Source organism: Anneissia japonica, unplaced genomic scaffold (assembly GCF_011630105.1).
Source record: "Anneissia japonica isolate Jap-2015-1 unplaced genomic scaffold, ASM1163010v1 scaffold1065_len1792383_cov172, whole genome shotgun sequence".
Lineage (NCBI taxonomy): Eukaryota > Metazoa > Echinodermata > Crinoidea > Comatulida > Comatulidae > Anneissia > Anneissia japonica.
Genome location: NW_022684135.1, coordinates 451,893 through 465,297, shown reverse-complemented (window position 1 = coordinate 465,297; position 13,405 = coordinate 451,893). Strand labels below are relative to the sequence as shown.

At 33.9% G+C, this 13,405-nt stretch overlaps 1 protein-coding gene across 1 annotated transcript in view; it reads left to right on the top strand.

Moving 5' to 3' along the window:
• Positions 1–248: 248 nt before the first annotated feature.
• LOC117103548 (multidrug resistance-associated protein 4-like) overlaps positions 249–13,405 on the top strand; it is a gene marked incomplete in the record, with an annotated part of 38,104 nt that continues 24,947 nt past the window's right edge. The window contains 7 exon segments of the mRNA XM_033244122.1: positions 249–611; positions 7,448–7,558; positions 8,833–8,953; positions 9,436–9,651; positions 10,958–11,047; positions 12,016–12,179; positions 12,925–13,050. Coding sequence (XP_033100013.1) covers positions 475–611; positions 7,448–7,558; positions 8,833–8,953; positions 9,436–9,651; positions 10,958–11,047; positions 12,016–12,179; positions 12,925–13,050 — 965 coding nt within the window.

The following is a 13,405-nucleotide window of genomic DNA, read 5'->3' as shown; positions in this document are numbered from 1 at the left end:
GATTGTAATTAGCCCCAGTCTCTCTCTCTCTCTCTCCCTCCCTCTCTCACTTTGTCTGGAATAGTACTTTTAATTGCCAATTGCAGTTTGTAAGTGTAGGCCTATATGTATTTTTGTTAATTTAGTTAATAATTTAATGCCTTGTTTATAATTATTTTTCTTCTTTTATAATTTGTATAATGTGGATGCCACCACCTTCAGCGTGTATGTGGTAGCGCCCTCTCTAAAATATGTAGTTTTGTCTTGAAAGTATGCCATGAAATACATGCGTTGATGGTGCAATTTTTTATGATGGGAAGTGAAATGCACTGTCGGCAATTCTTTTAGCACGGATTTCCAAAAGAACAATGCAAGTCAGAACTACTGTAGTGTTACATAAAGTTTAGAAAGGTGGCATGATTTGAGAGGCTCTCTCTGTTTTTTTAGGTTTATCCGCACCGTACTCCGAAGGAAGGTTTGGAGAGCACCATCGTGATGGCCAACAACACTGACGACAGCCATCCAAAAAAGCCCCGCGAATGTCCAAAGAAGGAAGACGGGAATGATGAAAACTTTGAATTTGATGAGCACCCTTATCGTAATGCTACCTGGTTGTCGAGGCTGTTCTTTTGGTGAGACTCGGTCTATTACTCCCTTAATTAGAGTAGGCTAAGCCTATATAGGCCTAGAGGCCTATGACATAGGCTATGTTAGAATTAATATAGAAAAACGCTAATCTATCTAGCCTACTTCCTAGGCCTAGCGAATGCAGATCATTTCGGTCGCGATAAACAGCCTCAGTATGGAACGCCGATATACGCACTAGTGCTTTATGTTTGGAAAGTAATTTTTAAATGGTTCTGTATTTTAAAAGTTTTTTTGGTGCGTATTTCAGACTGGGTATTACCGTAATTTTATTTATTTTGTCTTTTTTTACGATGCTTGATTACCATTTGTAGGCCTAATATTCTGTGTGTTTTTTTTTAGTATGATTGTTGTTTTAAGTTTTTTACGATTGTTATTAATTACAAGTAATTTGAATATAATTTTAGCATGTTCTTTTTCTTCCTTAATAAGAAGTGAAAAGTCAAATACTGTACATATTTGTATTTATCAATATCTGAATTATTAATAAAAAAAAGGCCACGAATGTTATGATTATGATTTAATTTGTTTAATCAAATATACTTTTATATCAGAATATTAAAATATATGTATTTGTACAGTACATTCCATTTAAACTATAGTATTTTACAATTAATGTATTTTTATAAACGCTGTGGCTAGAGATACGGTACCGTATTTCTACTTCGTTTTGCTAAAGGTACGGTAAATGGCATTACGTCACCATCACCCAATGAAATGCCAGAATGTGCGTGACGTCATTTTTTGAAGACTGGCATTGTATATCACCCGCGATGAGCGGTGGAAGGAGAACGATCATTGTACAGTACTGGGAAATTAGAACATCAAAAGTACAATATTGTTTGACTTTACTGCCATCCTTAAATAGGCGTATGGTTCCACTTTATAGTAAAAGTAGGCCTGTATGAATTCTCTTGTTTACAGTATATTCATTTTTTTATTGCAAGTGTTGTCATAAATAGATTACCAAAGACTAGCAGTAGTGTGTGTATACATGGGCCTTGACCTAAGTCCTGAGGATGATGCCTTGCTTGATAAGGCTATATAAATGACATGACTCTTATTATTGAGTGGTATGCCTATTTTTCTATGACAGTATAAGGTGTGCATCAAAATTATTGGAAAAATTTGACTCAATAGTAATAATCACGAAGGGAAAACTTATTCTCTCGATCTAGGCCTAGATTCTGTACCATAACAGTGACAAAGTCTAGCCCTACGAAAAGTTTTGTGCATTCAAATTGTATGAATATTTTGGTGGGATTGTAAAGCGTGGTATTATTTCGAGCTTCTTGGACTAAAACTTGGGATGTAGGGATTATGAAGTTCAGACGGTATGATGACGGAGGAACTAGGCTAAGTTTATGACTGATATAGGCCTATGCCACTCAGATCAATGTCACCAGAGCAGCTGCCGCGAAAAGCAGAATCCAAGCAAGGCCGAGCAGGCTTGCTTAGATTTTTCGCCAAGCGAAGAATTTAAGCTTGGCCTAGAGGCATGCCAAGAGTTGAATCAGTCCTTGTTTGATAATGGTTATACATAGGCCTAGCTAAATGAAACTCTTTACTAAATGGAACCATAAGCCTATTTATCGATAACAGTACTAAGTCAAACAATATTGTACTTTTTGATGTTCTAATTTCCCAGAACTGTACATCGTTCTCGTTTCACCGCTCATCGCGGGTGATCTGCAATGCAATGCTAGTCTTCAAAAATGACGTTACGCACATTCTGGCACTTCATTGGGTGATGGTGACGTAATGCCATTTACCGTACCTTTAGCAAATTGAAGTAGAAATACGGTACCGTATCTCTAGCCACGGCGTTTTATAAATATGATCATCAGATTGATGACTCGGAAGTTAATGGTGACATGAAGTAGGTGAACGCACTTGAACACCTTCACTGCCACTGCCATGACCTGCTAAAAATAGCTAGTCATCTATATTTAGCATCTGACCTACTTCAGTCTTTGCAGTGTAATGCATTCACATTCCTTAAGGCGGCGTACAAAGAATATGCCTTCTCACCCTCATGAGCACCGTGGGAACCTTGGTTGTGGGAAAGTTTCTTTCCGATTTTATGGTTAGTTACCAGGCAACTAGTACAGGAGTCGAAGTAGTGAATTTTTCTAGCTTTAGAAGGATGCCCGCCCCGAAGACCGAAACCGTGGAATGGCTATTAACATGTATTTAAAATTGTATATTAAATCTGCATTTTACTACCTGTATCTATTTTATAAACATCAGAATATGTAAAGAAAATGTAAATAAACCAAACAAGAAAATGCAAACCTTGTGCTGCTTCAGACAAGTAAACAAATGTATGAAAAACTAATCTATTGACTGTATTTATTTTATAAATCTCCATTTAATTTATGCATTAATAAAATATATATATATATCGCAACAAACGTTATTGAGAAATTTGTATCAAACCAAGTCGACCTTGTAACATTTTCGTTGTTCCTGTAAAAATAACACCAAGTGATACACGTGATATTAATAATCATAAAATATAATATTGTAGTACAGTAATACAAAAAATTGTTAGTCAACTAATGTTTTATGTAAGTTTTGTGTTTATAAATACTATACTGCTTGAGGCATTAAAACAATTTTTGCCGTTTTGGTCTATGCCTATTAAAATTGGTAGTTGTCATTGCCATTTTGGTCTGTTGCCGTTTTGGTACTTATCATTACCGTTTTGGGTTCATTGCCATTTCAAATAGTTATTGCCGTTTTGTTCGTTGCCATTTTGGTTTATTGCTGTTTTAACCTGCTACAGCACATACACTTGTATGCCAGACTGTAGAAGGCCTGTGCGGGGAATATATCCTCCGTGCAAAAATTTGGCCTAGAAATTGTCCGAACATTTCGGAAAATAAGGGCCGATTTCCCCGCAGATTTTACCGAAAATTTGGCTTTTATCAAATCGTAATAATATAACCATTGCTGTTATGCAGCAATTACAGTATGATTCCGTGCAACTATTTTCCTAGTGATTTTGTGCACAAATAGGCTAGGCAATCTAGCTCAAAAAAGAGCCAAAAGTCAAACAAATTTCAAACAAAGGTTTTTCTTTTTTAATCAAGTACATATGATGAGGGGATGAAATTCCACAATCACACCTTGGTCACACCTCGGGAACATATGCAAATTAGCTAAAATATGCAAATTAGTTTGAAAATATAGGGTTCTTATATTTTGGCAACCGCTGGTCGCAAGGATTTGACTTGATTTGACTTTATTTGGCATCATAAAAAAACAGTATACATTACAGATAAAATACATAAAATCGATAAAAAGTTCATAAAAAAAAAGTGACAAAGGATGCCTGGAACGCCCATAAAGTCCAAAGACTTATTTCCAATGTGGTCCGTTGACAATTAAGACAAAACAACAAAACAAAATTTACATAAAAACATCCCCACCTTCTTCAGTTGAACAATTATTTAAGAATTTTTAAAGTTTTATTTTGAAAGTATTGAGGACTTGACAAGATTTAATTTCCAATGGCATAGAGTTCCAATTTTTTATAGCATTAAAAAAGAAAGTTTTAGATGCCACCGATGTAACGTACGGTATTCTAAAATTAAGGGAGCTATGTCTTGTTGGAACTATGTCTTGTTGGTTCCTTTTTCAAATTATTCAGAACATGCATGTTTCTATTTGTTCTAATGGAACATTTGCCCAAAAAATGAACGGAAATACTACAATTGACCTCTGACCTTATATTCACTGAATTTGCGTATCTCTGCAACTAATGTATATAGAATCTTAATTTAGGTCTTAAATTATTCAAATACATGATTCTTTCCCAATATATTAATCAAAGGGATGGAAATCTATAATTAAGAAATTATTAATAAGATAGCACTCCAAGACTAAGTTTGAAAAGATAATTTAATTAACACAATACTTATCATATATACTTATCAATCATTGTTTCATATTGAGCCACATATTTATACTTGTGATATTTGTTCCATATAGGACCAAAGGATGTTACATAAATATAAAGTTAACATCTATCGCAGATTTTAAGATCAACAGATGTGATGATACTGTAGAAGATGATCCCGATGATCAGTAGTTATGGGCAACATGGTTCATAATATGTTTGAGTTCTGATCATTTTTTGTCATAACTTCTCTAGATTAGAAATATATTATATAAAATACAGGCATACTTTCTAAATAATTTGAGACACCAATGTCAAGTCTCTTGACCAGTAATCATAGAGTTACACGAAAATATAGAGCAGGAAGCTGGTAATAAACGAGGGCATTAGTGACTTTGGAACAAACGTTTTATTACAGAGAACATCAAATAATATTTTCGAAAAAATAATTATTTGATAATTATTTTGAGAATAATAAATATATTCCAAAATGATCAAATATTCCATTTCTGCATGCTTTGAACAAACAAGGAAAGCAACTATTTCTGCTTCTAATTTGCATTGATAAATTTGTTATGATCTTGTAAATTTATATTTTTGTATGAATTGAAAAGGAATTAAATAAATTTTACTTTGAATTGAATTGAATTGAATATTTAGGTAAACTGCATATAGAGAATGCAAGTGGCCAGGGTGTGATTTCTAGAATGTCATCACATATACTGTACGGTGAATCAAAACCTGAAGTATACCGGTGCATACATATTATAGTACTGAAGCAAACAGATGGCATAATATAAAAAAAATTTAATTAAATACCTGCAAGTGTATTAGTGTTTTGTGAGGTGGTTAATAAAAATGTCTAGAATTCAGGCATGTTTTATTAAATTTTATGGCACTTGTTCTTCCATATTAATTCAGGTAATTAAAAAAAAGACCACATTCTTCTGAGCTGCGTATTAAAATTTAAATAAAAAGGGTTCTGCCATAGGAAAAGGAATACACTTTTTGCCCAGGCTCAGTGTTCTTATTTTTTTGCTGATTTCAGGCTCAAAATGTTCTTATTTTGGTTATTATTTTTACACATTCCATTTTTCAAGCATAGAAAATTATTGTACAGCATTACTACAGGTCTCCCTCCAATTATTTTTTTTTTTTTTTATTTATTAAGGTACAGTATAGCAAAATATTACAAAAGGCAGAACAGGTCTGAAATTATTGCATTACAAAAAACAGATAACCAAATAGAAACTTACACTAAGCTGAAAACACACCAAAATCACACACAATATCAAAAATATACAACTAGATAAAAAATAGACAATATTAAAAGATTAGCTAAATACGAATAGTAAAAAAGACCACTTTTGGGACCAGGGTTTCCATAGTCTCTTAGCAGCTTTGGTCTCTCATTAGAATAATTTGAATTTGGAACCACAGAAAAGTGGTCTTTAATTGGAGGTGGTCTTTAATTTGTAGGGTCACCAGATAAGATTTGTTGGTTTTCCTAGTACAGTAGAACCTCGATCTTACATACTGTATGGTACGGGACCGGAGGACGTACGTAAATCAGGGGATTCGTAAAATAGAGGTTGGATTAAATTTGTGGTGACCTTTAACCCTATACGTATGTAACACTTAATAAAGGTAGGCCTATGTTATGAACGTACGAATGATGTTATCTATGCTAGATCTAGCCTCTAGGCCTACAGTACGAATAAAACTATGTGTTTAGTGTTTTTTATTCATCATTACAATGTCATAATAAAGTGTTCAAATAAAACCATTTGTCTAGTGTAATAATTCATCACTTTATATCTTTTATTTAACTAAAGAACATGAAAATATTGTAAAATTACCTATACGACAAAGGTATAACTTGGGGCCGCTGAGACAAACTAAAACGTGCACTGCAATGGGCGAGCCAACCAATTAGCGTTCGTGTACGTGAAACAGCAACCACATGCGCTGAATTGGGCGAGCCAACCAATTAGCGTTCGTGTACGAAATTATGCCTACCCAGCTTAGTGTCGAAAATTCGACCAGACAAGTTTTCCACACGCTCAGTTCACGATGTTTTAATTATAACAGCCCGGTAGTAGACTCAATCAACGATGCTGTTTAATGAAAATATGTTGCATATGGTTTGTTTATTGTTTTAGTATTGAAATAATAAGCAGACAGAAGTAACAAATCTCTTTTTAATTATGGTGGCTCTGAAAAGGGTTGTTCGTTTTGAATGTTTTTGTGGTTTTTGATGACGTCATTGTCGAAATGAGGCGTACCTAAAACCGAGGGTTCGTATAACTGGGGTACGTAAAAACGAGGTTCTACTGTAATATCATTTGATACTTTACCTCAACTTCAATTTGTTCTATTTTGTTCTTAATTTTTAATCAATTTCAGCCTTCTTAGTGTTTTTTTATTCAGTGTTCTTATAAAATGTTTTCTTATAAAAAATAAATAAAAATGCTCTTAGATAAGAATAAGATTTTGTCCATACTTTGGTGAACATGAACACCAGTAAAAATATATGGTTTCTCATCAAAACCTTTTCTGGAGAAATTAAGTTTATCCCCCTAATTTTGTTGTAACTTATCAATGTTTCGAGGTCAAGTTGAAAAGGGTTGCAAATTGCAATGTTGAAACAAGGTGAAAAATAATTTGAATTGGTACAAAAGAAGAAGCAGGGTGAATGAGAAAATAAATTAATTTCCTTGAATGACCTATGTCTATGGCCTAGAAATTACAGACGATTTGTGCCTGTAATCTGTAAATTGATTGATGGAACGGTATTCCATGCAAAATCAGACATACTGTACCTAAAATTTCATATTTTATTTTTTACAATGTTACAATATTTTTATTGTAAAAAGTAGTTTTATCAAATTGTTATTATTTATATTTTTCTCCTACTAGTTGGCTTACTCCTCTGTTCAAGATAGGCTATAAGAGGCCTTTGGAAATTCAGGATATGTACCCATTACTTGATAATGATAAGGCAGAGCACCTTGTTGATCATTTATCAAGGTATGTACAACAGGTATCTCCTCATTGAACTAAAGTTTTTTTTCGTACCAGCAATCTTTAATATTCCCACCATAATTCCCCCCCCCACCCAATACTTACTGTACAAATAGGCCACTTTATTCCTATCCACTTCCCATTATCCTTCATGTTGTCACAGTGTTTCTCATAATCTCTATTTTACAGGCAGTTACAAACATTCCCTATTCTGTGTCCTTAGATCAATGGTGTATCTGGAAGGGCTCTCCTGCCCTCATTGAAATTATCTGAAGCAAAAAAATCATGCTCAAGTAGCTAAAGGTCACCATATTTTGTGACCTAGCACTCCCTCGCTTAATCATCAAGCCCTCCCACTCCACCTTCCTATCCTCCATCAGCCCCCTCCCATTTCAAGACTCATCATTTTCAATCATGCCATTTTTCCTTAGTGTGTTCTTATCATCTTGAATTATTTTCCATCTTGCAAATTATCCCTGCAGGACATGACATATGTGATTCCCATCCCATGTAAGGAAATATGGGACAAGAACTAGTGAAATTCACTACGACATCTTGTGTTACTCACCCGCGTTACTGTAGACAAAACTATTGAAATGCTATCAACTAAAGCATAGAGTATGTGGCAAAGACAAGCAGAAGCAGTCACTCGTTGCAAATATTGCGGTTATTAATACAGGGTTAAGCCTTAAAATGAGAGCTATAAAATGGTAAAAAAATCATTTAAATCCTACATAATTTCCTAATATGAAGTTACAAGCGTTTAAACATGCAGTTGTTGAAAAGAACAATATTTGAGAAATCTGTCTTCAAAATTTATGATTTCAGGAATTTTTCAGGTGGGATCCATCACAAAACGTTTAAAATTTTGTTTTAACATTGAAAATGGGAAAAATAACAGCATAGCATAATGTAGATTTAGAAAATGTTTACATTCCAGCATGTTTTGCCCAAATGTTACAGTACCTCTGAAACACGATTTGCAACAAGTGACTGGTTTGGCTTTCCTTTGCTACTTATTACTGTAAACAACATGATGTCATACATGGCTCGGTTTGTGAATTTGTTGTTTTGCCAAATTTACCTCAAAACTAATGAAACATATCTGCATACTTTTTACACAGGGTACATCAAATCAGTAAAGTAATATTTGGTATGATTGGTAAATGGTAGAAATTTGGCAATGTTTTCTAAACTGTCTTTCCTGACTTTTTTGTTGTCTTCATTGAAAAGAGAATGACAATTTCTTATTTCAGTTTTGAATGTTTTTGTTTCATTAGAAAATGGGAAAAAGAGGTCTTACAAAGTAAAAGTAGCAGTTATGATCCAAGCCTGCGCTGGGCTGTAGCCCGCTTTATATGGAAACCTTTGATGATTACAGCTCTCTTTGCTTTTGTTGAGGTGATTATTAATTTCTTACTAATTAGTGAATAATGTTTTATTTGGCAAAATGTTTTCATTTAATTGTATTTGTCATATTTGTAAGTTGAAATTTGTTCCATACACAAACAAATATATTCAATTCAAATTCGCTTATAATAAATATTGATATTTTTTAGGACAAGATTTTACACATTTCTGGCAAATACTGTAACCTTAATATTTGACGTACTTAAAAATTATTTCCCAAATATTATTTTTTCTTAGATATACTTACACATGTATATTTAGATGGTAAATTTTTATGATGCTAACTTCCTCAACTACGGAAGGTCATGGGCGTTTTTGTGTGTAATAAAACACTGTATTTGCGACATTGTTTACATCAATGAAATGGAGTACCAAGGAAAAATAAGCTGCCTCGCTGTTGTACTTTTAACATTTTACTTTTCATGTCCCACTTAATTATACCTTAATCTGATGATATTTTTCATTCATTATAGGAATTTAGTAGAACGATACAACCACTGTTTGTGAGCTATCTCGTCATGTACTTCACCATGGACTCAGATATAACAACCCAGGAAGCTTACGTATATGCCACTGTCATTGTGTTGTTTTCCATTGTTGCAGTAACAGCACATCATCCTTTTTTTTTCTGCTCATCACTATTGGGCATGAGGATACGAGTTGCATGTAGTGGTCTTATTTACCGAAAGGTAAACATTATTATGTAGACAAAACTGTGTATTTTTCTTGTCGAAATGGCATATTCAATAATCAAGAACTTTAGAAAGTCCTTGAATTTTATTAATCTGTGCAAATTTTACTCATAGACAGTCAAAAAGCATTAGAAAATATATATACAGTTATTCATTGTGCTAATCATAGTGGAGAGCTCAGGATGTTTTGATTTTTCACAGTCGATGGATGACTATTAGCTGTAAATTAATTATTATGATAGAGAATGCCATATTGAAATAATTGGCAACAACATTGCCCAAAATACAACACTTTCTCCAAGTTTATATGTACTGATGGTAAATTCATCTTATAAAAATTTAAATTCTATATTTTATCTGGTGCAAGAAATGTAGCCAGTGGTCAGTTGTGGGCCCATGAGTTCAATTCTCAGGGTCCATCATTGTGGCCACTAATTCCTCTCCCACAAAATCAAGATGTCACATAATGACTGTAGGTACCAAACTGATAAATAATTAAATAATATCATAAGCTTATTTTGGTATTTGAATCAGCTTCCTAATCGCTAGATTTGATTAGTCATGCTTGACCTGTGGCTACAGTGAGATGATAATAATTGTCAACCCAAGGTCAACCCATTGTCAACTTGAGTACTTTACCTGGTTTGAGTTGTGAGTTGAGAGTGATTTCTAACCAGTATTGAGTTACTGTACCCCTGGCTGGGTAAACATGTTGATTGCCATTGGCAAGCCTTTTTTGCTAGTGCCGTCCCATATGCCAAGGTATAAAGGGTGCCACCGTAATGTAAATCACCATTCCTCTTAACTGCAATGAAACAAAAAAAAAACATCTGTATTTATTTTTATGACATTATTTCCGGATTCTTCCGTGAACATCCTGGGCGAGGGTTTGTACTTTGGCGACCACTGTCAACGAGTTGGTGTGCAATACAATAGTGGTATGTTTGGACAGGTGTGGATGTAAACTCACATCCTTCGTGCCCTGCGTAAACTCGCATCTCTGGCAGTAACCACGAACATGTTAAGACTACAAATAAGTCAACTGGACTGAGCTTGGCTTGACTTTAGACCGGTCTTAGTCTGTGTTCAGTTTTTTTAGTTATAATTGTATCAGGCCAGATGTGAGTCAACCCAGACTGGTTCAAACTTTATACTGTGTGTACTTTAAACAGACTGAGTCAAACCTGGCTTTGCCCTCTATACTGACTACATCATTTGTCTCTTTTATTTATAAACAATATTGTTCTACTGTTCTCAATTGACTTCATTTTAATGCAATTGTTCCAACATCTCATTCCTGCAGGCCCTCAGGTTGAGTAGTACAGCTTTAGGAAAGACAACAGTTGGACAAATCGTAAACATTTTGTCAAATGATGTAAACAGATTTGATCTGGTAAGTTTCTGGTCTGAATTACAGTATGCAAAAGATAAAAAAAGTATAGTCATTATATTATTAATAGTATAAAGCAGATATGTAGAAGATAAAAAGAATAAATAATAGTTTTTCTTTGAAATAATATTTCACTACTGAGTTTGTGTTGTGTATCTTCTGGTCAAAAAGTAGAACAATTTGATTTGATTTACCTGATAAAATAACAGTCTATGGGAGGCAAGCCTGTCGCTCCTCCTAGAAACTGGCCTTGGCTAGACCTTGTTAGAAATATACATTAAATGTATTAAAGTCTAATATTTAAGACAATCTGTGTGTAAGACATTCCCCCAAGTTTGTGATGATTTTTTGGATGTTGGATGTAAGATGGCTCCTCACTGTATTTACCATTTTTACCATCACTACTGGCAATCCAAACAATTCATTTTTGATAACTACTGTTAAAGTATGTAATTCAACTTGTATGTTCTGGCATTGGGTTGATCCAATTGAATAGTGTTCAAGTGTCTGTTCTTGGATACACCTGTGGCTGCTACTGCCTTCTAAGATACTTGCCTTGTAATCCTAGGGTCATGGGTTCAGTTCCTGTGGCAGCAAGACCATTTCTGACAACTAAAAGCAACTCTCTAAGCCACATAAAAAGACAATTAATAGCTTGTCTCCTGTAATTGGCAAGTTACTTGCTCTTGGATGCGAAAGAAATAAAGAAAACTATTACTAAAAAATATAGATTTCAGCACATGTGCATGGATAAACCTTTATTTATTTTACTCCACATGGGACATGCTATTCAGGATCAAAAGTGTATGTTTATACCTGTATTCATATGGTACGATCTAGGTAGCTTATCTTGTACTTTTCAAGATATGATTGTTCTAAAATTATTATTATTATTATTATTGTTATGATTGTTATAAATGTTTATTATTATTATTATTATTATTATTATTATTATTTTTCTTTAATCACAGGCAATGCTCTTTGTCCACTACCTCTGGATAGCTCCATTACAGTTAATTGCTGTTACTGTGTTGCTATGGTATGAAATAGGCCCATCATGCTTTGCTGGTGTGTTTATCGTTCTGCTTATGGCTCCACTACAAGCATGGTTTGGAACACTTTTTGCAAAATTTCGGTATGTCGTGTCTTTATATCGGAGTTGCTTTATCAGTGGTACTGTATTTTGGTGGTTAACACGTTGACTGCCAGACCTTTTTTTTAGGTTCCTTCATGTATTCCGGAACAAGTATACATGTACAAACATTTTTGAAGTTAATAACTTTGGAAGGCTCAAAATTATTTTCATCTTGCCTCTTAAAAGAGTGCTGTACTTTCATTCCCCAATTACCAAATCTTCAATTAATGACCCATCATTCCCTGAAAATACCAATAACTTTTTCTACAACTTATTAGACAAGACTTTTTTTAGTCTCTGTTTCACATACTTATTTTTTAAAGATTATCGGAGGAGGGCGGAATATATAAATAAAATGTTGTTTTCGTATTTAGCAAATAGTTTTGCCAAAATCATACAGATGGAGGAGAAAATAAAATTTAACTTCTACTGGTGAATGTAAAATAGGATGGTTAAATGCTTCAGGAAGAAATATACATGTCTTTTTTTTTGGAGGTCTTGATAAAAATAAAGAAAAGCTTTTATTCTTTTTCTGAAATTTTCACTTTTTTGTGGCGGCAGGTGCGCTAATTGGCCAAAAATAAAATGTTATTTTTATTTGAAATCATCAGTACTTGCAGTCGGTATATAAACAAGGTATAAAAAAAAGTCTCGCCTTAGCCATTTTGCCAAAAAATGCCTCGTTTTATTTTTTTGTGGCAAATACTGTAACATGATAGAAAATTTTTTATTTTTTTTTATACAGATCAAAGACTGCTATCTTGACTGATGAAAGAATTCGCATTATGAATGAGATCATCGCTGGAATGCGAGTTATCAAGATGTACGCTTGGGAGAAACCTTTCAGTTACCTTGCATCTGAGTGTAGAAGGCAAGATCTCATTACACACAATTTTCTCCATTATGCTTAATATTACCAACTTACTTTAATGAACAGCCTATGAATTTCACACCGGCAATCAGCAATTGCTGACCAAGATTTGCCACAGGACGGCAATTTTTTGCTGACCTACAGTAGTCCTAGGCTTCTTTGCTTCAAAAGTCAAAACTTGGCTGAAACAGGCTAAAGCAGATAATAAATTTCATGTATGTCGTCTAACCAAGGAAATTGGTTGTTCATAAGACAGATTTTTATTTATTTATTTATTTATTTCAACAATCTTTAATGAGGGTGGTCCATCCAGCCGAAGCTGATCATTAGGGACCCTCAATACACATAGTAAGAC